This window comes from Hemicordylus capensis, chromosome 4 (genome assembly GCF_027244095.1).
Source record: "Hemicordylus capensis ecotype Gifberg chromosome 4, rHemCap1.1.pri, whole genome shotgun sequence".
Classification (NCBI taxonomy): Eukaryota; Metazoa; Chordata; class Lepidosauria; order Squamata; family Cordylidae; genus Hemicordylus; species Hemicordylus capensis.
The window spans coordinates 295,791,380-295,818,810 of record NC_069660.1 but is presented as its reverse complement, the minus strand read 5'-3'; the positions used below and the strand labels follow the sequence as shown (position 1 = coordinate 295,818,810).

Sequence of the window (27,431 nt, the reverse complement as noted above, 5' to 3'; positions counted from 1 at the left end):
TCGAAACAGCAAATCAGATAATTGATATTTGAAAGGAGTTTGGTATTTATACTACTTGGAAGTATGTGGGAAATGGGGACAGGGGAAAACAATGTTTATTAATGACTGAAGCAATGTCTGAAAGGAACATATGAGGGAGGAGTTTCTATATTTTGTAAAAACTTCAAAGACATTTCAATTAACAATAATTCCTCCTACTGATTTTCCTTTGTTACTTCTCTTTTAACAGCGGAGGATGCATGTGGAGGGACAATGAGGGGATCCAGTGGCATCATCTCTAGCCCTAATTTTCCTAATGAGTACCACAATAATGCAGACTGCACCTGGACCATTGTGGCTGAGCCTGGAGACACCATTTCACTCATATTCACGGATTTTCAAATGGAAGAGAAATATGATTACTTGGAAATAGAAGGTTCAGAACCACCAACAATATGGTAAGTGAGTTTATCATTGTATGCAAGGTTGTCATGCAAAACTATCTCTGGAGTACTTCCTCTAGGCCAGGCCTGCATAATATAAGGCTGGGGGGCTGGATCTGGCCCACAGGGACTTTTTTTCTTTTTTCTTTTTTTGCTGGCCCACAGGTAGGAATATCCTGCAGCAACAGCACTCCCAAAAGGCAGAAGGCCACTCTTTAGGTCAGGTCCCTCTTCTCCAAGGTAGCCATCCTCTGCCCTCTGTGAAACTGCCTTACAGCAGCATCCTTTGCGTGTTTTCTCGGAAACAGGCTTACTTCTAAGCAAGCATGCCTAGGTTTGCAACCTGAAAGCAACACCAATTAAAGGAGAGGCGAGGACTTGAAGTTTGCTTTGTGTTGGCATGCACTCCAGATGCCCTAATGACCGAGCAGAGATAGGGACTATTTCCTGACCACTAAACCTAATTAAAATTGTAGGTCCCTTGATAAGAGGGAAAGGTTCACAAGTAATTAATAATTCTTTCATTAATATTTTCAATAATTAATTGTAATGTAATAATACACTGGAAATTGAACTCAGCCCCCAAACACCTCATCGTGGTTAGCCCATTGGGGCATTTGAGTTGTGCACCCCTGCTCTAAGCCTATTAAAATTCTTTGTATTCCCCTTGAAAATCCTACTGGTGTTTCAGTTGGGCTGGATCTCTCTGTTTTGCCTTGATTGTAACTTCAAGTGAAATGGAAGGCCAACTCAGAATTGTGTGACCCAATCCCAATCTGAGAAATCTGATGAATCTTATAAAAATTCTTTTAACTTCCCTTAAAGTTATTACAGATTGTTAATGTGATCAGGACTCTTCAAACCCAACTTGAATTTCACTTTAGGCAAAATTCAGCAATCACTCTAATTCTATTTCTTGATTATGAGTGCAGGATTTTGTGCAGGCAAGGGGTGGCCACACTAAATAGCCCTTGCTGGTCCTCCTGCAGTTGTCTTGGTTTTTCCTCAGTCAGTTTCCACAGAGAATTTGAGGGTCTAACTACGTGTTGGTTAAATACGATATTAAAAAGGCTTGTTTGCACAGAGATCACCCAGAAGTGACTGATATTTGTTTCACATCTAAGAAGGGATTGGCAAATTTCATTTATTTGATTATCTTGTTCTCTGTGTGTTTATTAATCTTGTACTGGATTCCCTGATAGTTTGTGAGAGGGTTAGGGTGAGGATGGGTCTGGGTAAGAGTCTTCCTCAGTGCATCATCAGGTTTTTTTGGGTTCCACTTTGAAGTGAAATGTAAATACATACATTTGAGAGACCATTCAAAGAAAACATGGATTAAAATGGAATTGTCTCAGTGTTTGACTCAATTTTGTTAGAATATATAGTTAATTCAGTGTATTTCATGATGCTATAGCCAGTCATAAAAACAATATAACTCTACCAATATATCCATACGTTAGCTACAAAAACTGCAAATATTGTTGAAGATCCATATTAGTTTCTGTAGGTGAAACTTCCCTGGCATCTTGTGCTACATGGTGAATTATGGCCATTAATTATGGTTGCTCTTGACAGTGGAGCTAAGCCAGTTTACATTACTAAATTCTTTTCCTATTGTGCTTGTTTGGTTAGGAAAAAAAACTCATATTGCAATCACTTTAGAACAATCTTGCAGATCTCTTTTCAAATGACAGTGCAAAAATCACAGAGGGTGGACTCTTACTAGAAAGACAGAAGCCCATAGCTCAGTTGTAGGGCACATACTATGCATTACAGTACATAGTCCTAGGTTCAGTGCTTGGCATTTCTTGCTTTTAAAAAAGCTCAAGTAGTAGGTCTGGCAAAGATTACTGCCTGAATCTTTGGGGAGCCACTGCCAGCTAAATGAACCAATAGTTTGATATTAGTATGCAGCAGCTTCATATTTCATCACTCAGTAATTGGCAGCTGAATATGTGAAGTCTTTGCACTGAGAAATACTAAGCCAATTCTCACAATTGACAGCTGGGTAGGAGGAGCATACAGCCAGGATCCTATCTATCTATCTATCTATCTTCTGTCTGTCTGTCACATTTGGATACCACCCAAAACGCAAGTCTCTGGGCGGTTTACAACAAAACAATTAAAACAACAGATAAAAAGATTAAAACATTGCAACAATTAAAATTTTAAATGTTAAAACTATTAGAAACACAATTAAAACAATATCTAATTAACACAATTAAAACAATGTCCTAGATTCTTGTGTGCTCCAGAGAACTGGTCATGAGTCAGCAAAATTCGAGGTAGGACAGAAAAGTGATCATGTACTAGCCACAATCAGGGCAGGATGGTGTGAGATGCGCTTTCTCTCCACCTTTGATACAATGCTGGGTAAACAATGGATGGCCACCACTGTCCTGTCCAGATTGTGTAGCCACAATGCACACAGTTACTTCCCTCTCCTCCTACTTCGAGTTTTGCTGATACATGACTGGTTCCCAGGAGTGCACACATGCCTGGGGTCCTGGCTGGATGTTTCTCCTACCCAGCTTTTGGAGATGAGAATGGAACCACTATGTTTTGAGTTGGTGTATCACCACTCTATTTGTGATATTTGACCTGTGATGGCTATTTCACACATAGAAGTCATCACTTGATTTTGCAGTCATCCACATTGAATTCACATAGGTTGAATTCACACAGGTTGTGTTAATTCACCCTGACATATCTCCAAGGTAAATGGGAGTAAAGACCTACAATATACACTCTATTAGATTTCATGTGATAGCTGCAAAATAAATAATATATGGATTTTTTTTTAGCATCCTATATCCCAGATTACTATGCATTGTTTTAGTTTTAATGAGCAGTATATCAAGATTAACTCAGGCTACCACTTAAGCGAGTTAATTATCTGCAATGAAAAGTTGCAGATTTGTCTGTGATTGTTCAAGATGTTAAATTGTCTAGACCTATCAGTAGCTTAATCATTTCAAAATTAGAATTTATTTCTGCCATTAATGGGGTAACAGAAAAAACATAAAGATGATATTAATCAGTCAAATTACTCAATTTTCACTTTATACAGCAACCTGTGTAGTTAAATCTGACACTTCAAAAAAGATGTTGTTTTTGTTTCCTTCTCCTCACCCCCATGCAAGAAGCTTCATCTTTAAATGACTGTACAGAATAAACATATACAGATGGAAATGCTTCTATTACCTAAGTGCAAACTATAAAATAAAGTACAGCATTAAAATGCTAATTTAATAATTGCTAATTTCAAAGAGCAGATTGAAGGAGCATTCTTTCCCGAGCTTGTCATTCATGTTGTAGAATTAGATTGATGTACTTGGTTATGCAAAAGCACCTCTCCATATGCTATGAAAAAATAGATCTACAAAATGTAATTAGCAGAGATTTGTTAATTAGATTTATTATGTTAATACTTTTTATCCCTTTAGAATAGTATTGAGGTTCAGCTTCTAATAACTGTGTTGATTATATCTACATAGACTACTCTATATCAGAGGCTAAACCCAAGATCCTCATGTTATCTTACTTTAGAAGTTCAATGGAACTTATCTTGTAAAATCCTATTAAACCTAGAAGTAAGGTTATAAAGTTTTATCCAGACAATGATGCTTTGAGCTTCTGTCTTGAGGTTCCATTAGCACCTGCATCTTCCAACTTAAAAGAGGGTTATGTGGTGTCATGTCCATCCAAACAAAATAACAAAGGGTTTCATTTTGTAGTGTAATTGAGATAAAAATGAATAACAGAATATTAGCATGAAAGAATGCTTTTTAAAAATGCCCATAATGCTTTTTTTCAAGTGATTACAAACACTTTGGGGAAAGTTATTCCCCACCCCACCCCAGGGATCATTGGGTTCAAGAGTACAATCATAGTTGGGTTTTTTCACTTGGGTGAGCTAAGAAATCCTGTTCTGCAAATATGTACCATGACTGAGTTTGAGCAAGAGAAAAGCCCATGGTGGAAGGCACCAATTGGCTGTGACATCAGCAACACATTCCAGAGCACTTATTGTCACTGGGCAGCATCCAGACTAAGTTGGACATAAGTCTCACCGAAATTAATTGGACTTAATTTCTACTTAATTTCTACATGACTAACATGTATAGTCATACCATAATGTGTAGTTAGTTGGTGATATCATCACATCTTGTGACAGTGTGCCCATATAAGTTACTTATACTGAGAAGCTCAGTGTAAGAGCTTCTGCATCTCTGGCTGTCTTTAAAAATCACTTAAGACACACCTGTTTTCTCAGGCCTTTTGCTAAAACTATTTTAAAATGTTTTTTGTTCAAAACTATTTTTAAAAGTGTATGCTTTTAAAATTGTTTTTATTGAGTTTTATTTATTGTTTTATATTGTGTGTACCTCCTTGAGATCTAGGTGTTAGGTGGGTTATAAATGTAATAAATAACTAATGAGTTATATGAAAATGAACTGGCTTACATCCACTCCAGCACTGTGCTGGTGCAACAGGAGCTGACATCCAGAATGACACTGTACTGTCACATGAGGAGGAGGGCAGTTTATAATGATCTCCCCTTCCATCTAAGCTCATTGTACCTCCCAAAAATATATCTCTAAGGCTGTGTGACCTCAGTGACATATTTTTGGGAGTCACAAGTGGCTTCAGAGGAAAGGAGAGATAATAAAAATTCACCCCTCTCCTCCTCTTGCAACAGTACAACATTAGTGTTGTGGACGTCAGCACCGGCTGCACCAGTACAGTGTTGTTGTGGATGTCATCCACTACTATTTATCCATCTTTGACTTGCTGCCAATGAACTTTTTTGTGTGTTCCTGAGTTTAGTATTATGAGCGGAAGAAAATATCAAGAAAATGTTGTCCAACATGTTGCACAGCCTAACATGGGTGATGCCCCAAGACTGCTCACACTGGCAGTCTTGTGGTTTTCTGCAAGAGCACAAATCCTTAAAGTAGCACACTCATGCCCCAAAAGCACTACTAAGATTGGAAACACATTGCTGATAGTCAAGCAACATGTTTCCAATCTATGTACAGGAATTCCCCAAATGGGTTGTGTTCCAAATGGGTTGTGTTCCAAAACTTCAATTATAAACCAGATGTTCATAACTTGGTTCACATGTCATTCCAAGGACAATGACTTATTTGTATGTGTGGGTTGGCATTTGTAAGTTGGGGACTTCCTTAATTTAATATGTTATGGAGTTTTGTTTGCAAATATGGATGTTTGTAAATTGGACATTTGTAACTTGGAGAGTGCCTGTAGTGCTTCTGGAGTGTGGGCACACTACAAAAACACAAGACCTCCTGTGTTTCACTAGGAGCCTACAATAGCACAGGTGGATCGACATGGCCCAAGTTAAGGCTGCACAACATTTGGACCAATATTTATTCTTTTTAAGGCACATAAAATAACTAGGTGCTGTGCAAAAATAAAATTAGCAAGACCCTGCCTGAGGGCTTACTATTTAAAACTAACATCATTTTGAAAATAAAAATAAAGGAAATTAATACATTTGGGGTAACAATTTGCCTTAAATCTCTAGGACAGACCTTTCTGGTACCACAGATCAGGACTGAAGAATTAGATTGTGACATCATAATGTGCAATATATATACACTAGCTTACATGTACTCTAGAGTACATGTATAATTCATGCCTTAGTGTGTTTCAGACAGTGGCATAGAGAGAACATTGACAGACCCTGTCCAGTCTGCCGTCAGCAGCCCCTGCTGCCCAAGCCACATCCACTGCGTCTGACGTCAGATGCACAGGAGGCATGGTTGCGTTTGCAAATGGGGTCGCACGCCCCATTTGCGAGTAAATAACATCCAGCGCCACATTTGCAGGGTGGGCGGGAGCATCTTTCCCCGGTTGCAAAGGCAGGGAGACATGTTCCCAGCTAGGCTGGGAACCCAAAATTAGCTGGAGCTTCTCAAAAACAGAACCATGTGGCTCTTTGGGCATTAGGCAATATAAATCAGAGAGTTGTCTTAGGAATAAAACATTGCTTTAAAAATACAGACAATTCTAACTGTCATAGAATTTAAGGACAATGAAATGTCCTTAAAATTATGTATTATTAACATACTGTTTAGATGAAAAATAATAGAGAACGGGTAGGTTTGGGCTCAGCAGGGATGTGCACAAAACTGGCCCAGCACTTCTTTTCTGGAGTGCCGAACCAGTTCCGTTGACCGGCATCTGAACCAGTTCAAAGGGGGGGGGTAACTTGAAGAGGCAGGGAAGGTGCTGTCTACCTGCCAGCCTCTGCCCTGCCACTCTTCCCTCACCAGTGCTCTCTCCTAAAGAGCACGCATGTGCATGCCATGTGCATGCCATATGCATGTGCTTCGGCCATTTGTGTGGCGATGCAGAATGGAGCGCAGGGAGGAATGCTGCAGTCCTACATGCCTGTTTTTGAAGAGAGCGCCAGTGGGGGAAGAGTGGTGGGATAGGGGCTGGCAGGTAGGCAGTGCCCTCCCTGCCTCTTAAAGTTACACCCCCCCCCGCCCTCCTGGGAATGCATGGAACCAATTCTGTGCACATCCCTAGGACTCAGTGGAGAAATACGTTCTAAGTCTAGATTCTATTCTGTCTCTCCACCATTTCCCCACCCAGCAGTGAAATGTCACATGAGAATCTGTTGATGGCTAAGTGGACTACCAGTGAAAGGATCATGGATGAGAGGAATTCAGCTTGGAGGATGAAAGATTCCACTTAGCTCTCAAGGATAATAGCCATTGATACATAAGCCATCTGGACATGTTCATATCCATTTTGAATGCTCCCTGATTGGATAAAATGTGTTCCCTTAATCTCAAACTCTGATTAGACTCTATTACATATGAGTCAGGAAAGCATTCGATAGCACCCCCATCTCCAAGAAAAAAAAGATGAAAACTTTTCCTAAGGCCTAGATAAATTAACAATTTATAGAATCTGGATTGTAGCAGGTCTTGTCTTGTCTTCTAATTGAAAGAGACATACAGTCTTAATTGCGTAGCAGCTACCACTACGATAAAGTATGACCTTCAATTATTCTGGAAAGCATCCGTGTTCTTTAGAATGCCACCACAAGGCAGAAACTTGCTTTAGAATTCAGCAGTTGTGAGTTACAATAATAATACCATGGATGGTGTTGGCATATGTTTTACGTGAGTTTTTATGTAATAATGTAGCATTTGTAGAATGCTCTTGAATGCTCAAAAAGCTTCACACACACCACACACTATGTTGTTGTAATCCTAACAATAATTCTACTTATTCTTATTGAAAATGTGGTTTTGAGGCTGACAGATTGTAGTTTTCCTACAGCTGCTCTCATTAAGGGAGGGCACATAGCAGCTCTGGGGACAATTTTAATCTGGACCATGTTGCAGAGGGAGAGGGTTAATCCCATCCCTAGTCACTCTGCAAGCCTGCTCTGGATTTGGGCTTCCTGTAGCTACCATTTAAAAATAAAACAAAACAGAAAGACGAAGTGTTTGATGTCATATCTTGTTGGACCCTGAGAGTTTTGTGGATTATGTAACTTCGACATTTCAGCTGACTGGATTTCCTGGAAGTACCATAACTCTTTGAGGGAACAGTTCTTGCCCTCATTTTACAATTGAGCCTTTTTTTTTTTACAATTGAGCCTTTTTTTTTTTTTTACAAGTGACTTTCATACTTTTCTAACAATCTACATATATTGAGCTGTATGTATGCCACACTTCCACAGGGAATACCCTTTGAACCCTTTGTTTTGAGGGATATGTAAGTGTGTGTGTGAGCGCACAAATACCAACCAGTCACAATTCCAGGTGGAATACATTTTGTTTTGTGCAATTCTTGGCACGTTCTACTAAGTTACATCTATGACTTACGGCAGCTGCAGCTTTGATTGCTTACTTACTGGTACACCAGCAGTAACTGATCCGATCTCATTATTAATATATGAAATTAAGATACTACTTATGTTTAGCATCTTTCAAATCTAGACAGACAGCTCCCAACCAATATAACTTAATTACATTGTATGGGGACCATTCCCAGAATAGATGCCGCTGTTGCATTTTTCTTTTTCAGAGAGATAATTATAATTTTCTTTTTCAGAGAGATAATTATAATTAAGGGCAACTTTCTTAATAAGAAGATAGAATTAATGTATTATAGTTCTGATGCAGGCATAAGAATAAAAGCAAACTTCATCTCCTACAGTTCTGAGATGAGTTATTTATCACAACAGCTATAGTGAAAATTTTTAAATATTAAGTGGGGGAGTGTTGAGCTTTGATTTTAAAACACCTGCATCAATTGCAGGAGTTCTTGGAAGCCTCTCACAGGACTAAACCTGTAAAGTATATAGTACAGGTCTGCATAACTCCTCCCTCCCCCCACAGATGTTGAACTACAACTCCCATAATTCCTGACTGTTGGTCTTTTTGGCTAGCAATAGAGTTGTAGTCCAAAAACTTCTGGAAAGCCAATTTGTGCAGCTGATATAGAAGGAGGGGGGGAGGCCTAAGGTTGCATCTGCATGAGAGCTTTCCTTGCTCCACTTTTGGCACAGTCTCTAACACACCCACACCCAAATCTGTCCTGCAAAAGTGAAGAGATAGAGGGTAATTGCAACTGCAGTGTGTTCAAGATCCACTTTTCACAGGACCCAATTCCCATGTGCGTGCACTACATGCATTCTGGTGTACACATGTAAAGCATGTGGACATATGAAGCTGCTGCCTACACTGACTGACAGTAGTTCTCCTGGCTTTCAGATGGGGGTCTATTCCAGCTCTCACTAGAAATGCCATGGAAAGAAGCTGTGACCTGCTCCATGCAAGAATGTCCTCTGCCACTGAGCTATGGCCCCATCCTCAAGGTCTCTGTGCAGAGGTCCCTGAACACATAGAGGCCAAATTTTCCCCATTCCTCTTTCCACACAGTCATTGCTATATTGGCTAAACATCTGCCCAGAGTTTAGATGTTAGTTTATTCAAGGAAGCTGTTCATTATCTGGTCCGATTGTGATGGATTCTTTTCAGTTAGTACAGCCTAAGGAAGTGGACAAGATCCTAGGCAGTGGGAGGGCAACATCATGTGCTCTGGTCCATTGCCCTTCATGGCTAGTATTGTAAAATCTGCCAGGGAAGGAAAAGGTAGATGGTTGGAGCCAATTATTAATGCTTCACTAAGAGAGGGCAAGATGCCAATGAGCCTCAAGCAGGCAGTGGTAAGACCACTATTTAAAAAGCTCTCCCTTGATTCCATCAACTTTTATAATTATTGGATGATACAGATTATCTAGACCCTTTTCAATCTGGCTTTCACCCTGGGTTTGGGACTGAAACTGCCTTGGTCACCCTGGTGGATGACCTGCACCAGGAACTAGACAGGGGGAGGAATACATTCCTGTTGGTTCTGCTGGACCTCTCAGCGGCATTCAGTGCCATCAACCATGGTATCCTTCTGGACTGCCTCTCAGGTATAGGGATTGGGGTGCTGCATTGAGTAGTCCCGGTCCTCTCTTGGGGCAGGTTGTAGAAGGTGGTGCTGGGGTACTTCTGCTCACCTCCTTGGCCTATGACCTATGGGGCCCCGCAAGGCTCAGTATTGTCACCCATGTTTAACATCTACATGAAACTGCTGGGAGATGTCATTGGGGGTTTGGACTGAAGTGTCATCAATATGCAGATGACACTCAATTCTACCTTTCCCTGATATCAGATCCTAGGGAAGCAGTGGATGTACTGAACCAGGGACTGGAGGCGGTCATGGACTGGATATTTGCTAGCAAACCGAGGTTAAATCCAGACAAAAGATGGAGGTACTGCTGGTTAGTAGAAAACCCAATCAGTATAGGGTGATTCTACCAGTTCTGGATGGGGCTGTACTACCCTAAAAAATGCAAGTGCATGGTTTGCAGGCGTTGCTTGACCTGGCTCTGCTTTTGGATGCTCAGGTGGAGGCAGTGGCCAGGGGTGCCTTTGCACAGCTTCAGCTAGTGCGTCAGATGCTCCCAAGGGCTTTTGTCCACCCCACAGGGTTGGCAGGGGGCTTTGTTCTGTGTGCTGATGTTGAGAGAGGCTATATTGTCGTGCGCATGGGACATGGTCTTCTCTGTTGTTGCCCCCAGGCTCTGGGATGCTCTCCCAGTGAATATCCACTTTTGACATCTGTGGCTCTTTTAAAAACAAAACAAAACAAAAACCTTTTTATTTGTCCAGGCTTTTACCCCTTAGGGGTTGCCAGGCCTCTCAGCTCTTCTGCTGAGTAGAATTGCATCAGCCTGAATGTAGAGCCATAGCAGAATTAACCAGCCCCAGAAAATACTGAGGCTATTCTCACGAGTAGCAGGAACAGGGCTAAGGGAGCCTCGTGTACAGCAACAAGAACTGCTTGGCTCCTGGTGGAGGCTCAGCGCTAAGCCTGCTTACGAATAGGGATGTACATGGAATCGGGCGGGTGGACTTTAAGGGCGGGGGAGGGTGCACTTACTCCTCCCTCCGCTTTTCTCTCACTGGCGCTCCATTAGCAAAGGCTCCATCAGGGTCGCAGCATACCTCCCTGCCGCCTCGTTTCCTCTTTGGCCGAAAGTACCAGGAAGTATCCAGCGTGCGTGCACATGCTGGGCCCATGCATGTGCATGTTGCGCATGCTTGCGCACACGTCGGACACAGGCAAGCAAGTGTGGCATACACAAACATAGGCACTGGGTACTTCCAGCCAAAGAGGAAATGGGGCAGCAGAGAAATATGCTGCCACCCCGACGGACGCTTTGCTAACAGAGCTCCAGTGAGGGAATAGTGGAGGGAGAGTTAAGTGCACACACCCCACCCTCAAATCAGACCCCCACTACCTTTGAACCAGCCAAACAGCCGGTTGTTTGAACAGGTTTGGAAGCCCTTAAAAGTTAAAAGGGCCTCCAAACATGTTCATGCACATCCCTACTTACAAAGCCCGCCATTTAACCCAGGTTTCAGGTGCGAGAGCTCCCCAAAACCAGTTGCAGGAGAGCAACAGCAGGAGATAGGGCACGCACATACCTCTTGTCTGTGAGCTCCCCAGAGGCATATGGTGGGCCACTGTGTGAAACAGGATGCTGGACTAGATGGGCCTTGGGCCTGATCCAGCAGGGCTGTTCTTATGTTCATCCCTCCCTCCCTCCCTCCCTCCTTCCTTAGCAATTTTTACTCTGTCCGTGTCTAAGAAGTCTGGCAAATCCTGCTATATAATTTGTTTGGGGTGGGGGGGACTTTAAAAAGTAATAGTTCCGTACCTTAATTTCATTCCAGTTTTACAGCAAGGAAACTGTGATTTAGGGGGTGGGGAAAATTGACTTGCACAACTGCAGTTCATTGGGCTGATATCTGACCTAAGGTCTCCTATTTCTGCAATAATCTCTCTAATGGATGACAGCAGCAGTTGCATTACTTCTTGCTAATAACCTCCTGCTGTTTTAACTATTGCGAATTATGCATTTTTTAAAAATGAGCCTTAGTTATTTTCATAAGATTTCTATATGGTCTTCTTAGTTAGCAACTTGTCATATTGCTTTTTTTAAAAAATCATCACTTTTGCTAACACAAACTAGATTGTTACCCACCCACCCTGCTTAGAGAATTAAACTGGCAATGATGGGCTTAGAGATTGTCAGTTCCAAAGCATGGAGAGGTTAAAATGCAGTAACATGTATCACTACTTTGCAGTTTGATTTATTGGCAACAGCATGTAGCAAACCATCAAGCTCCTGTGGTAGTGTGTCCCTGAATCGTTTACTTATTTTCAAGGGCAGCCTTTTAATTTCCAAAGGAAGACAAGTGAATAAACATTGAGGACTACATGTACACAAAGAACAGTTCAATGGACAATATGAGTTTTACACTAACAGCACAAGCATGTTTCATGTGTGCAGAACAGACATAGAATAAAAGTAGTCATCTTTATGTTAAAAAAATTATGGATAAACATCTCCACGTTTCTAGGCAGTCTGTGCTATAGTTAGCTTATTGCATGGGAACACAGAGAATTATGTACAAAGTCTATGTAGTTATTATAAGTTGCTAATTATATTTGATGACAGCCAACTAGGCACAGAGCCAAGTTTTTCCCATTTTTTATTACCATATGTACATGTTGATTTTGGGGGTGGGAGTTTCATTTGAAAATATACATGTATCTCAGAAATTCTTTCTTCAGTATGATTTCTGTGCATCCCCACTAATGGGTGTTCGAGCTCTGGGGCACACCCTTGATTGATGTGTTTGCCACTTCTGCCAATGACAATGACAAGCATTTTGCATCAGGGGAGGTCATGACTCTTATTCTCTGGGGGACGCATTCCTAATGTACTGGGGAACTCACCTATTTTACATGTTTCCACCATGCTCCCTCCTACACAGGGCTCCTCATAAGATAAGGAGAGATAGGGCAGCCTGTATACTCATAGTCCCCTGGTGGCCATGGCAGCCATGGTTCTAGAGTCGCTGGGTCCAAATGGTGGGTGGGGGAAATCCATAACCAAAAAAGTGGATATAGGGGACACTTTACCCAAAAAAAGTCTCCAGTTTGCATAAAATTTGCACACAATTATTGGTATTACATACACATATTTTGATTAAAAATTGGATAATTTGAGAATAAATACAGCTCAGCACTGTGAAACTGATGACCAGGTGAGCTGTATGACAAGGTGCTCTGCTCAGTCTGCTGTCTAGGTGCTGAGTTCTCAAGGCCCCTGCTTCTTAACTGTAAATTGGGGCTGCTCATGTGAACAGCCTCCTTATGTCTTGGGCTTAAGGTCCTGTAGTCATGCTTGGCTGGGGGTGGCTGTCCTTCAGAACATTGTTTGCTGTTGTTCAGCACCCTGCTCCAGGTGAGCTCACTTAGTACTCTCTCATTAGTAGGAATGCACAACAATGAAGAAGGGCAGGTTGCTTACCTATAACTCCTCCTTGCTGCAGTTTTCTTCCTTAAGGCAGTGGTTAAAGCTGTGGGGAGTAGTAAAGCATGCATTATTGAGAGCATTAGGGGTGGGGCTATTGTCAAGGTAATTGCCAAGGAAATTCTTTGAGGTAAATTTATGGAAGATTCCATCTTGTGTCTCTGCACTTGTGTCGGTACCTAGCTCTAGCTGCCTGCATAGATGGCTGGAAGTGGAGCCAGCAGCACTTTTCATGTGGGTTTCATGTTGAGTCATTGCAGCTTTCTCCTCTGAGGGTCAATGGAGTAGAGGGAAACTACTCAGAGGACTTTGGGGCTGGACTGAGCAGTAAGCCTTTAGCTCCCATACAGGAAAGTGATTAACTGCCTGAAAAAAGGAGCAGAAATTATTGACACATAACTTCTGGCTATACAGTAACACCTGTTGACCCTTCAGTCATGGATGTGCCTCAACAGAAGCCACTGTGAAATTCATACATGTTTGCATGTATTTTGGAACTGCAAACACCTATAGTTTTTTGGAGGTAGGGTGTGTGTTGCCATATCCAAGATACACAAATGTTGGAGGCATCGTTCTCCTACCTAGGATCAGCTACCTTCTCTGTAGCTGCTCCTGGGCTCTGGAATGCGCTCCTATGGACATTAGCAGCTTAATTGCTTTAGCAGCCTTTAAAAGAGCTTGGCTCTTTAGCTTGGCCTTTAGTGATTATGGAAATTATTTTATACTGGTTTTAATTTTATTTGTTTTAAATTAGTTATTTATTTTGTTTTTATCTGTTTTTATATTTGTGAACTGCCTAGAACCATTGGGGCGCAGTGGTATAAAAATCTAATAAAATAATCATATGGGAATTCTGGACTCAAAAGAGTTTTTATCCAAAGTTAAATTTAAAGATAATTTCAGGGATCCTCCCAAGAAGAAACATCGGATAATTTTCTCAGGAGGTGTTTCAACATTGCCATGCATGGTGCAATGCCTGGGGGTATACCATATTTACCCAAATAGAAGATTATTCTAAATGATGTTTAATGTTTAAATGATTTTAATTGTAAACTGCCCAGAGATGCAAGTTTTGAGCAGTATAGAAATATGTTAATCAAGAAAACACATTTAAGCAACCTTAAGAATAACCGGTTAAATACAGGTTATACTGTGTTTACCAGAAAGGAAGAGGACTGTGAATATAAGGCAACCTCCTGATTTCTAACATCAACTAACTTGGGGGAAAAACTAGTCTGGTTTCAGGTAAATACAGTAGATAATATGTAATAATTCAAAGTGATCGGCATATCCAATAATGGTGCAGAGTTGCTGCATGCAAAACACCTCCCTAGTGCTTTGTAATAGTACTCCAGAGTTCTGCTGCAAGGGTGAGAAGTGCTTTTCACTGATCTATCTTTCCCCTGGAAACAGTGTTTAACACCACTAGATATTTCCTTGAGGGTTGCACACAGCCATCATGTGAATATTTAGGGGTGTTAAAGAGCGTCTGAGGGAAGGAGAGTTCAGAAGAAAAATCTCCCCCCTGCCCTCACAGCAGAACTCTGGATTATTTAGCAATGCACAGGAGTTCTGCATGAGGCATTTCCATACCATTTGTGGAAATGTTGGCCAGATTTTAGAGCACGCAGATCTCTAGATAGTGAGTCCCCAATTCAGACATTATATGTAGAAGCATAGGTGGATTACCGCACAGGCAACAGAGGCAATTACCTATGGCGGCAAATCTTGGGGTGGAGGAAGGGTGAATCTTTTTCTTCCCTTTTAAAACTGCCACTGCTTGGAGGCAGCAGCGAGAGCTCCTAGTGGGCCCGCCTGCCTCCCAAATCATGTTGGGCGCAGGGCACTGCCTGCTTGGATGGCTGCTGAGACATTAAGGGGGAAGTCCCCCCATTTTTCTTCTAAAAGCCGCCATAGCCATGGGATGGTGGCAGCTGTGGGAACTGGGGGATGAGAGGAAAGTCCCCCCATTTACATTAAAACACCTCTGCCTGCACGGCAGAATGGGACAGCAGTGGCTACAAAGGGTTGTGGTGTCTGTTGTTGGGACGTCCAAAACAGGCTGTGACGGGGGCGTGCATGCTTTGGGAGCGAGGAGGGGAACTGAAAGGAGCGGCAGTGGACGCTGCTTCAAGGTAAAAAGGGAAACTTCCCCCCAGACACCACAACCCTTCCTGCTGCAGCCATTGCCGCCCCATTCTGGCATGCAGGCAGTGGCGTTGTAATGAAAAGGGAGAACTTTCCCCTCATCTCCCACTCCCTGAAGTTGCCACTGTGTGGCCTTTGCTGCCCCTCTCATCCTGCCACTGCAGCAGCTTTTAGAAGAAAAAGGTGGGGGATTTCCCTCTCCCCACACCTACCCTCTCTGCAGCAGTAGGGGAGGCAAATCCTTGGCTGCCTGCGGGTGGCAGAAGGCTTAAGTCACCTCTATGTAGAAGTGAAAGTCACTTCAGCTTGTAAAATCCCTGCTTCTTTTGAAGATCTAATAGTTTCTATTAAATATGGTGAATACAAAGAAACAGACTGAATGATGAACTTGAATTTTGATGCCGATTTCACCTTTCAAGTTAATGGGTATTAGTACACAAAAAATTTCAAGCAGGGACTTAAAACAGTGTCTCTTACCTTATTTCTACAGCTATGACTTCCATTTCCTCATAAACTGGGTCATAAAAAGCTGCAGGCAGCTTCTACCTTATTGTCTGGTTTCTATGTGCACAGAAATGTTGATTTTTGAAAGCAGCTAAGGATATCTGGAAATGGTGTTGCTATTTCTTTTCTCTATCCTCCCTCACATCTTCCTGATCCACTTGTTATGCCAGCATTTTGACTGAAATTAATTATTGCAATACACCTAAGATCATAAAAAAGATAAAGGAAATAGCATGCTTATTACTTTTCTAGTGACTTTTGATTAGACTCTCAGTTTGCTATGTCCACAAATTGAAATACTGTAGAGTATGCCTGTACTACTTGTGATGCACAAACTTGAATATATCATATGGTGGTGGTTGATGTACAGGTTAGTGTTTTCATGTGCAGTCTCACTGAATTTAATGGGACTTGTCCCATTAAGTTCAGTAGGACTACTCATGAGTAATTTAGCCCAATGGTCTGTCAAGTACTTGGCAAGCGCAGGGAGGGAATAAGTAAATAAATAAATGAATATACCAGTGGCTGGGATTACATTCCACCCTTGTTTAGATTGAGAAAAAACATTTGCCGATTAATTCCTAATGGTGAAGGTTCTGCCCACCTCACACAGCCCTAACCCTCCAGGGTGCTTTCCAGACTAGACCCTGCAACGGGGTCACAACAAATCTCTGAAATGTGCTTCCACACTTCCTATGTTGTCACACCGCAGTCCTGACGAAAGTGCCAGGGTGCTGTTCATATGTCAGATGCCTTGTTTCTAATTTAATAGTTGCGACTTAGTGCTATGACGTCGTTTATCCAGCGTAAAAAAGGTGGTTTGCGGTGGGGGTGTTAGTTTTCATGAGACTCCTCCCCCTTCAGGTTTTATGTTTTGAACTGAATGGCATTTTACTGAATGAATTTTACGTGATTTGCCTGAATGGAGCATTTTGCCGCATTTAAGTGGCTAGTCTGGAAAGCACCCAGATGCTAGATTACCCAGTCACAGTCTCTGAAGTGTAATTGCTTCCAGAATCCTTGTGTCACTTAATTCCTAAGTTACATTAGGAATGTTCTATAGTTCCCCCCAAAAAAACCCCCACATGCAACCCAATGAACACCCCAATTTTGCACAGAACACTGCTGTGCCTGCAAAGTTTGCTTTCAGTTCCATTCGTGTACATTTATTAAGTATGTCACATTAAGTGGCACAGCATGCAAAATGTTGCCGGTTCAAATCCACACTGGTATGTTTCCCAGACTATGGGAAACAACTATATTGGGCAGCAGCGATATAGGAAGATGCTGAAAGGCATCATCTCATCCTGTGAAGGAGACGGCAAAGGTAAACTCCTCCTGTATTCTACCAAAGACAACCACAGAACTCTGTGGTTGCCAGGAATCAAAACTGACTTGATGGCACACTTTACCTTTACATTTACTAAGTACTGGGTGGGAGGGAATCTTAATGTGATTGTATGCCCATAAGAATGGAGAAAATTATTCTTTCACAAATGGAAGGGTTGGGGTAGAGATAAAGAGGAAAGGGGTAAAAGAAGCGATGATGATGTCTATGTAAGCACTGTCCCACTGCTCTTTAGCACTAGATGAACCTAAAAGAAAATGAGAATGATCTACAGGAAAAACCATCCTGTTGATCCAACTAAAGGAGAAACAGCATATTTGATACATAATTTATTGGATTTATAATCTGGTGTGTTATTAAAGGCTCAAGCTGGGTAACAACCTTTATAAAACAAGAATATAGATTGCCACATAATAATAAAAGTTTAAGGCCAAAGCAAAAGACCCACTCATGTTTTGTATTTCTCATGCATTTCTCAAACAGGTACCCCCATATTGCATTGGCAAAATACTTTTGGAACTGTTGTGAACTACAAAAGCAATTTATGATATGTCTTTGGGATTTGCTTTTCAAGAAAAAAAAATGCACTGGATAAACATAAATCCTTAGGTTTGTTAGAGAGCCCATGAGGGGAGATTTCGTTATCTGCCCCAGCTGCAGCAGAAGTGCACAAGGGAGTACGGCTAATTAATTTTGTCTGGAGACATTGACTTAAAGTTCCAAATAAATTAGTTTATTTAGGAAATCCATCAGGGAGATAGATAAGACCTACATGCGCGATTGCTACTTGCTAGCTTCATACAGGAAGTGGGAAGGTGGGGCGGGAAAGGACCTGAGATTATCAGTCTAAAAAGGGGAAATCAGAATAGAGAAAGCATGTTCAGAGGGGAAATGCCCTCTCTGGCTATCTCTACCCCTAATGCCTTAGAGGTCAATAGGATTGCTGGTGCTACCCCTTCTCATTGTCTCATGCACCGATCTACAATTCCTATCTTCTCTCGAAGAATCTGGATCTGGTCTCTTGCCAGCGGCTTGGTCAGCCCATCTGCTACCATGTCTTGAGTTGAGCAGTACTTCAGCTTAACTAGCCCACTCTGTTGTGCTTTGTTTGAGACCTAGTCTTTTCTGTCAGAGAGAGAGTTGAATGCACCCTTGGTCCTCCTCAAACATCTCAATTGACTTTGGCTCATCAATTCCAGAGTCTAACAATAACTTGTGAAGTCACGTCACTTCTTGTCATGCTTGGCTAGCTGATATATACTCTGCTTCTATGTATTAGTGCAATAAATGACTGCTTCTGGCTAGCCCAACTGATGGCTCTGCCTCCATAGAAAAACAGATGTTTGCTTGTAGACTTGCGATCATTTATGTCTTCAGCCCAGTCTGCGTCCATGTATCCCACTATTCTGGGGTAGCTGCTTGTTGGTATTATGAGTATCAAGTGTGCTGTACCCTTTAGGTATCTTCCCAGCCTTTTGACTAGAGCCCAGTCATTCTTGGTTGGTGCAGTTACTCCTCTGCTCAGAATTCCCACCGCTGCAGCTATGTCCGGCCTTGTTACTGTTGCTATGTACAGAAGTTTCCCAATTGCTCTTCTGTATAGATTGTTGTATGGCAATGTCTCCATTGGTATACTGACCTCATTGGCTTCTGTCAGTTTCAGACATTCTAGAAGATCTTTTATTTTCTGTTTCTGGTTGAGATGGTAACTTCCATCCTCTTCTCTTTCTATTTGAATGCCAAGATTATAAGAAATGCTTCTTCGTTCTTTTACTTCCACTTCTTTGTTCAGGTGCTCCACAATCTCTTGACTGTCTTGTTTCTTTTGATGTTCTAGCAGCAAGCCATAGATGCTTTACTGGAGTTTGCATACAAGCCTCTCTTCTCCAGGTTCTTCGAATTCTGGTGGCTGCCCCATGTTGATGTCTTCCTCTGTTTCTCTTCACATGTAGGTGATGAACATGCATCTTTCTTGCTGCTTCTATGCTGCAAAGTGCTCTTACTGAAGTATGTTTCACGACAGGTGCAAATGTCTCATCATAGTCTTCACTAAACTTTTGAGAATATCCCTTGGCTACTAATCTGGCTTTGTAGCAGTCAATGTCTCCTCCGACATTGAATTGGTAGGCACATTTGCATCCGACTTACTTTTTTCCAGCAGGTAATTCCACAAGTTTCCAAGTGTTATTTTTGTGTAGAGATTTCATCTCTTCTTCTGCAGCTTTCCTCCAACTTTCAGCTTCATGGGTTGGCAATCTTTCAATGTCTTCCAGTGTGTAGGGTTCCCAGGACTCTCCCTTTCTGGCCATGTAGGAGAGTCTCTTGGGTGGAACCCCTTTCTTGGGTCTTTGTGAGTGTCTCACTTCTGGCTTAACTTCTAAATTTTAAGTGTTGCATCTGTTGTTTAGATTGGCAGTCTGTTCTACAGGTAACTGGCAATCATGACTGCTTCTCCCCAAAATTTGCTTGCCAATCCTGCCTCCTGCAACATGCACTTTGTCATCTCTAATAGGGAATGGTTCTTTCTTTTTGCTATGCCATTCTGTTGTAGGATATAAGGACTATTAGTTCATGTTGAATTCTTTGTTCCCTTAGGTAATTGGCCATTTCCTTTGATGTGAACTCACCCCCATAATCACTTCTTAGTCTGAGGTTTTCTGCTAAACTTGTTGCTCACTATTGCAACAAATAAATTTCTCCAGAACTTGGCTGTTCTCCTTTAGTGTTTAATTAAAAGTGTATCTGGAGTAGTCATCAATGAAAATAAAGAAATATCTATTTCCTCATGGTGATTCAACTTGCACTGATCTACAGACATCACTATGCATCAACTCTAGGATGTGCTGTAACTCTTTATCTGGATTGTTGCTCTAGCAGGGCTGAATCCTGAAGCCTTTTGCTAAATCCCTCTACTGAAGTTGAGAAATTATTTTAAAGTTTCTATGTCCAATTCTTTGATGCCATAATTGTTCATGTTGTTTATGCAGACATTGCAACATTGGCTTTCTCATTAATGTAATCAAGCTCATATAAGCCACTTTCATTTAAATATCCTCCCATTCACAACTTTTGTTTGTCTCAGATGTAACAGTAATTACCATGGAACTATACTCTCTAGCCTCTCCATGTGGCATATCTCACTGCAATTAAATTGCTTTCAAGTGTAGGGACATAAAGAGCTTCCTCAGTCTGCAAAATAACAATCTTTCCTTTGGCAGCTTCCATCTGATTTTTGCTTTCCCTCTGCAGTGAACTTTTTGTCACCTGTCAGGCTTATTGGGGTTTTATAATTCAAGTCCAGCTCACTGGTCTTTAATCAAATTTGCAGTTGTGCCACTATCAACAATTAAATTCCCATAGTCATTTTTGCAATCATTTCTAACATTTTCAGCAGATTCAACAGTTTCAAGAATTGCTGCAAACCCTTTTTCTACTGTTCTTTTTTTGGAATATCTTGTTGGCCCTTCTTTTCTGGTTTGGAGAAATTCTGAGTGATGAGTCATCCCTCTTGGAATTTCTTTCAGCAGGTCTAATGTTGCCAGGGCCTTTGTTCTTAAAACAATTCACTTGAAAATGACCTGGCTTCCTACAAAGCCAAAACACCTGCTCTTTTGTTTGGTCTGAAATGCTATAACCAGACTCTTTAGGTCAGAGAGCTCACTAGATGCTGCATCTCATATCAAAATCCTGAAGTGTTGAAATCAGAAATTCCAAATCAGGTTCCTCCCTTGATTCCAAAAACACAAAGTATCACTTGAAACTTTTCTGGCAGACTGTTGAAAATAAATCCAATAATTAATTGATCTGGGATTTTTACATTTTCCCTTTCACACCTTCTTGAAATGTCCAGAATTTATTTAAAATGCTCAGTCAAATGCTATCCTTTCAGCCTCATATTGTGCAGTCTCACAATCAGATCAACGATAGTTTTATTTATTTATTGTTAAATGTATATACTTTATATACTTTCATTAAAACAATCCCAAGGTGGTTTACAACAAAATTTAAAAAACAAGATTGTAAAAAAGACACAATTAAAATATTAAGCTAAAAATATAAAACAAATCTGATTAAAAATTTAAAACACAAGCATAAAAGAAATACAAAATACAAAGAGCAGCAGCAGAGACAATCATATAAAAGTCTGGGTTAAAAGCCACAATTTAACATGCTTTCTAAAAGCTGTGATGGAGACTGAGATGTGAATAGCCAACAGGAGAGCATTCCAGAGTCTCAGGGCAGCAACAGAGAAGTATTAGTTGCCTTCCTAACATACAGGCATTTTAAAATCTCCCAAGGATCCTTCGCTATCCTGGTCTTTCTCAAATGAACAATAAATGAGTCACTCACGTGTAAGCCTATGGATCTGTAGACTTTTCTGTTTTTGGCATCCTGTACTGCTTGTTCTTTAGCTACTTCAGGTCGGTCCTCCAGGACACTTTTCAGTCACTGAGCCATGAGAAAGAACTCCATCCTGAATGACCACATTTCAAAATTAAATCCATCCAGCTTCGAGATAACTTTGCCTGTGCTCCAGGCTCCATGGCAGAAAAAAGTTCCCTGCCATTCCACTGGAACTCCTTTCCAATTAAGCAGGCTTTCCACTTACGTACAGTGCTTTTTCATTAGTTTTCTCTGGGCTGTCTGGGATCACTGGGTTGACTGGGCCCATAACCCTGTTAGACAGCTCATGAGGGGAGGTTCCTTTATCTGCCCCCACTACAACAGAAGTGCACAGATAAGGGAGCACTGCTAATTAATATTGTCTGGAGACATGCACTTAAAGTTCCAGATAAAGAAGTTTATTTAGGAAATCCATCAGGGAGGTAGATAAGACCTATATGCTTGGTTGCTAGCTTCATATAGGAAGTGGGAGGGGAGAAGAAGGAAGGTGAGAGAATGATACCAGAGACTATCAGTCTAACAAAAGGGAATCAGAGTAGAGAAAGCATGGTCAGAAGGTGAATGTTCTTACTAGTTATCACTACCCCTAATGCCCCTAGTGGTCAATAGGTTTGCTGGTGCTAAGAGCTGATGTCGTCAGGGACTGCATCTCCAACAGCTTATCCTAAAGTACATAATTGGATGCTTGTCCAAATGTATATGCATACTAGACCACTTAAACAAACCATTGTTTGTCCCAGGTCACTTTAATACCTGCCTAACCTTAAGTGGTGCAGCTGGAAAATGCTTGACTAACTCCAGTTACCACCGGTATGTCTGGTGGCGAATTGGAACCGTTCCTTTTCTGTAGCTGCTCCTGGCTGATGGAATGCACTCCCGGCAGATATCCACAGTTTAGGCTCGCTGTTGCCCTTGAAGACAATGCTAAAAACTTACCTGTTTGGCCTGGCCTTCCTAGGTTTTTTAATTGTTTATTAAAGTATTCTAATTAGTTTTTAATGTTTTTTAAATGTTTTTTCAATTGTTTTTGTATTGTTTTTAGCACTGAGTCTTGAATGGTTTGTGTTTTTATGTCTTTTTAAATTTGTTGTACACCGCCCAGGGCCTTTGGATGGGGTGGTTTATAAATGTAAGAAATAAAATAAATAAATAACAAGCAGAAGGTTGCTGGTTCAAATCCCTGCTGCTACTATATTGGGCAGCAGCAGCAATATAGGAAGATGCTGAAAGGCATCATCTCATACTGTGTGGGAGGAAGCAATGGTAAACCCCTCCTGTATTCTACCAAATAAAAGAAAATTCCTCTGGGTGCCAGGAATTGAAACCGACTAGACAGCATACTTTACTTTACATTAAAAACACACACTTTGGGATTTGGTAAGGCTTGGATAAACCACAAGAGAATAGAAAATGCATGCCTTTTTTGATGACTACAGGTGAAACTCGGAAAATTAGAATATCGTGCAAAAGTCCATTAATTTCAGTAATGCAAATTAAAAGGTGAAACTGATATATGAGACAGACACATTACATGCAAAGCGAGATAAGTCAAGCCTTAATTTGTTATAATTGTGATGATCATGGCGTACAGCTCATGAAAACCCCAAATCCACAATCTCAGAAAATTAGAATATTACATGGAACCAAGAAGACAAGGATTGAAGAATAGAACAATATCGGACCTCTGAAAAGTATACAGTGTACTGTGCTTGATTGGCCAGCAAACTCGCCTGACCTGACCCCATAGAGAATCTATGGGGCATTGCCAAGAGAAGGATGAGAGACATGAGACCAAACAATGCAGAATTGCTGAAGGCCGCTAATGAAGCATCCTGGTCTTCTATAATACCTCATCATTGCCACAGGCTGATAGCATCCATGCCACGCCGCATTGAGGCAGTAATTGCTGCAAAAGGGGCCCAAACCAAATACTGAATACATATGCATGCTTATACTTTTCAGAGGTCCGATATTGTTCTATTCTTCAATCCTTGTCTTCTTGGTTTCATGTAATATTCTAATTTTCTGGGATTGTGGATTTGGGGTTTTCATGAGCTGTACGCCATGATCATCACAATTATAACAAATTAAGGCTTGACTTACCTCGCTTTGCATGTAATGCGTCTGTCTCATATATCAGTTTCACCTTTTAATTTGCATTACTGAAATTAATGGACTTTTGCACGATATTCTAATTTTCCGAGTTTCACCTGTAAGCTCGTATGGTACATGGCAGTGATGTAGCCACCTTTACACAAGGGGAGGACAAATTTCCCTGGATCACTGGGGTCTAGGGGCCAGCACAGTTCTCTTTCTCAGAGGGCACCCCTCACCCTGGCAAACAAGCACTTGCTGGCTCGAAGCATGAAGCACAGCCACTCGTCTGCTTTCAGAAAGCAAATAAAGTGCTGGCTGAGGGACAGCAAGGGGCTATGCATCCCCTCTTCCTGGTGCTGGCCATGTCCCTTGCATCAGCATGTGACATACAGCAACACAGGGAGTGTGGCCAACATCAGGAAGAAGGGAAGTGTGACCCTTCGGTCCTTTCCTTCTGGCACTTTGAGGCACAGAAAGAAAGCACCCAGCCAGCGAACAAAGCACCAGCTGGGAGTGCGTGAGGGTCCTTGCATCCCCCCTTCCCCATGTTGGCCATTATCCTTCATTGCTGTGCATCTAATGCCTATTCAGGGTGTGTGGTCAGTACTGGGAAGAGGGAATGCTCTGGTACCACCCTCCCTGGGCCACCAGCAAGCCACCTATACTAGTTTACATTGTACGTGGATAAGATACAATACCCATGTCTGTTTGTTTGTTACATTTATATACTGCCCCATACAAAAAAAAAGTCACTGGTGGTTCACAATCTAAAAACCATTAAAACATTGACACAATTAAAGCAGTTTTTAAAAATACAAATAAAAATGCTAAAACCCAGAGCTTTAAAACTATAAACTAAAAGCCTAGCTAAACATGTATATTTTCAGGTCCTTCTTAAAAACATCCAGAGAAGGGGAAACTCTAATTTCATTAGGAAGCACATTCCAGAGTCCCAGAGCAACTCTAGAAAAGGATGTCTCACCCATGTAATTTCATGCCCGGAAGTAAATTTAAAAAAAAAATTAAAAAAAAATTAACATATTTTTATACCGCCCAAAACTTACGTCTCTAGGTAGTTTACAAAAATTAAAAAGTAAAACATTAATTAAAAACAAAAACAGAAAATTTAAAAGCAAGAAATTTAAAACACAGTTTAAATTTTTAAAACAATATTCTAAAAACAACACTAAAACAATCAAAACAATATCAGTTAAAAGCCTGGGTGAACAGATGTGTCTTTAAAGACTCTTTAAAAGTTGTCAGAGATGGAGAGGCTCTTATTTCACTAGGGAGCGCATTCCAAAGCCGCGGCGCAGCGACGGAGAAGGCCCGTCCCTGAGTAGCCAACAGATGAGCCGATGGCAAATGCAGATGGACCTCTCCTGATTATCTCAATGGGCGGTGGGGTTCATAACGAAGAAGATGTTCTCGTAAATACCCAGGGCCCAAGCTGTTTAGGGCTTTATAGGTTATGACCAACATCTTGTATTTTGCCCGGAAACATATCGGCAGCCAGTGTAACTCCTTCAAGACGGGAGTAATATGGTCTCTCCTAGATGACCCAGAGACCAGCCTGGCTGCCATATTCTGGATCAACTGTAGTTTCCGGACTATGTACAAGGGCAGCCCCACATAGAGTGCATTACAGTAATCCAGTCTGGAGGTTATCAGCAGATGTAACACTGTTTTGAGGTCGTCTATCTCAAGAAATGTACACAGCTGGCTTATCAGCCAAAGCTGATAGTAGGCACTTCTGGCCACCGCCTCAACCTGGGACACCAAGGAGAGACTTGGATCCAGAAGCACCCCCAGACTGCGTACCTGTTCCTTCTGGGGAAGTATTACCTCATCCAGAACAGGCAGATCAAAATTGTCTCTCGAGTTCTGACCCCGCACAATGAGTACCTCCGTCTTATCTGGATCCAGTATCAGTTTGTTATCCCTCATCCAGCCCATTACTGCTTCCAGGCAGGCATTTAGGAAGGTTATGCTCTCTCCCGATGATGCTGACATGGAGAAATAGATTTGGATGTCATCAGCGTACTGATAGCACCCTGCACCAAATCTCCTGATGATCTCTCCTAGCGGTTTCATGTAGATGTTAAACAACATCGGAGACAATACGGAGCCCTGAGGGACACCATATGGAAGTTCAGATTTTGAATAACAACAGTCTCCAAGGGACACCATCTGGAACCTGCCCGAGAGATAGGAGCAGAACCACTGCAACAGAGTCACACTTCCTCTGTCAACTGCTAATTGGAGATCATCCATCAGGCTGACCAAAGCAGTCTCCACCCCATAGCCAGCCTGGAAGCCAGTTTGAAATGGGTCTAGATAATCCGTTTCCTCCCAGACTGTCTGGAGCTGGGAGGCCACCACCCTCTCAATTACCTTGCCAGCCACAAAAGGTTGGAGACAGGCCTGTAGGTACTCAGCTCTAAGGGATCCCAGGCAGGCTTCTTTAGAAGCGGTCTAATAATTGCCTCCTTAAGACTAAATCCCACTAAGTTCAAACAGACTGAAGCTATTCACCTGTGCAGGCAAAACAGGGCTAAGGAAGCCCAGCTGGTTTTGCATGTGTGTGTGTACCACTGGCACCGGGTCTGATCCCAGCAGCACTTCAATGGCAAACTCACCTCAGTAGCCACCTTCCAAAATGAGGTTAGGAGAGCAAGCATTTTTGTGATCGTCTGTCAGCTGTGGCTGCTTGCAGCCAGGGCTGGCAGACTGCGGGGCTCCTGTCCAGCTTCGGGGAGGGCAGGGGGGTCCCCATATTGCAAAGCACACTCACGTCGTGCATTGTGGGGGGGGCAGAGCAATATGACACAGGGCAATGCGACCCGGCACCATGACCCTCTTGAGTTACCAGGAGCAGCTGGCAATCTTCTGGGCAGGCGATCCTCCCACTCAAGAGGGAGCCCTTGGTTGTCTGCAGAGAGGTAAGCTTTTTAAGGCTCCCTACCCACTAGCCCTTTCGCCCTTTCTCACCGCTTGTGAGAAAGGGCTGACTTCTGTGTAAGTGTGCATAAGTTTGCAGCCTATAGAGAATTTTCAGTTTATTTTAAAGATAGAAGTAAGCCATAGGGAAGGTCGTTGTCCTGAAAGGTACATAGGGTTCAGGCTACTAAGAGCTTTATAGGTCAAAAGCAGCATATTGAATTGTGCTCATGAAGAGAAGAAGCTAGAACATTATAGGGAGATATGAAAGCTGCATTTTACTGAGTCAGATTATATCTGCATCAGAATATATCTAGCCCAGGCTTTTCTACACAAACAGGCAGTGGCTTGTCAAGCCACCAGGCAGTGGTATTCTACATCTGAGATCATTTTACTGGAGATGGCAGGGATGAAATTAGGATCTGACACTTACAAAGTATGTACTACATCACTGAACAGAGCTATAAGTTCTCTCAAGTATGGTCATGCAGTAGAACATTGGGTTCAGGCCTATGTATTCAAATATCATGTTGTTGTGATGATGCTCCTCAGCTTGTGGTACTAAACTCCATGTGTTGCTGAACTACAACTCCCATCATCCCCAGCTACAATTTATTGTGGCTGGGAATGATGGAAG

The 27,431-nt window shown here is 41.8% G+C and overlaps 1 protein-coding gene across 7 annotated transcripts in view; it reads left to right on the top strand.

The window, feature by feature from the left end:
- CSMD3 (CUB and Sushi multiple domains 3) overlaps positions 1-27,431 on the top strand; it is a 1,041,917-nt gene that overhangs the window by 340,184 nt on the left and 674,302 nt on the right. For all 7 annotated transcript variants that reach the window (XR_008306202.1, XM_053246219.1, XM_053246218.1 and 4 more), the window contains exon 5: positions 230-437. Coding sequence is in view for 6 of the 7 variants with exons in the window: in XM_053246219.1 (XP_053102194.1) it covers positions 230-437 (208 nt within the window). In the remaining variant the exon portion in view is untranslated. The remainder of the gene's footprint in view (positions 1-229; positions 438-27,431) is intronic.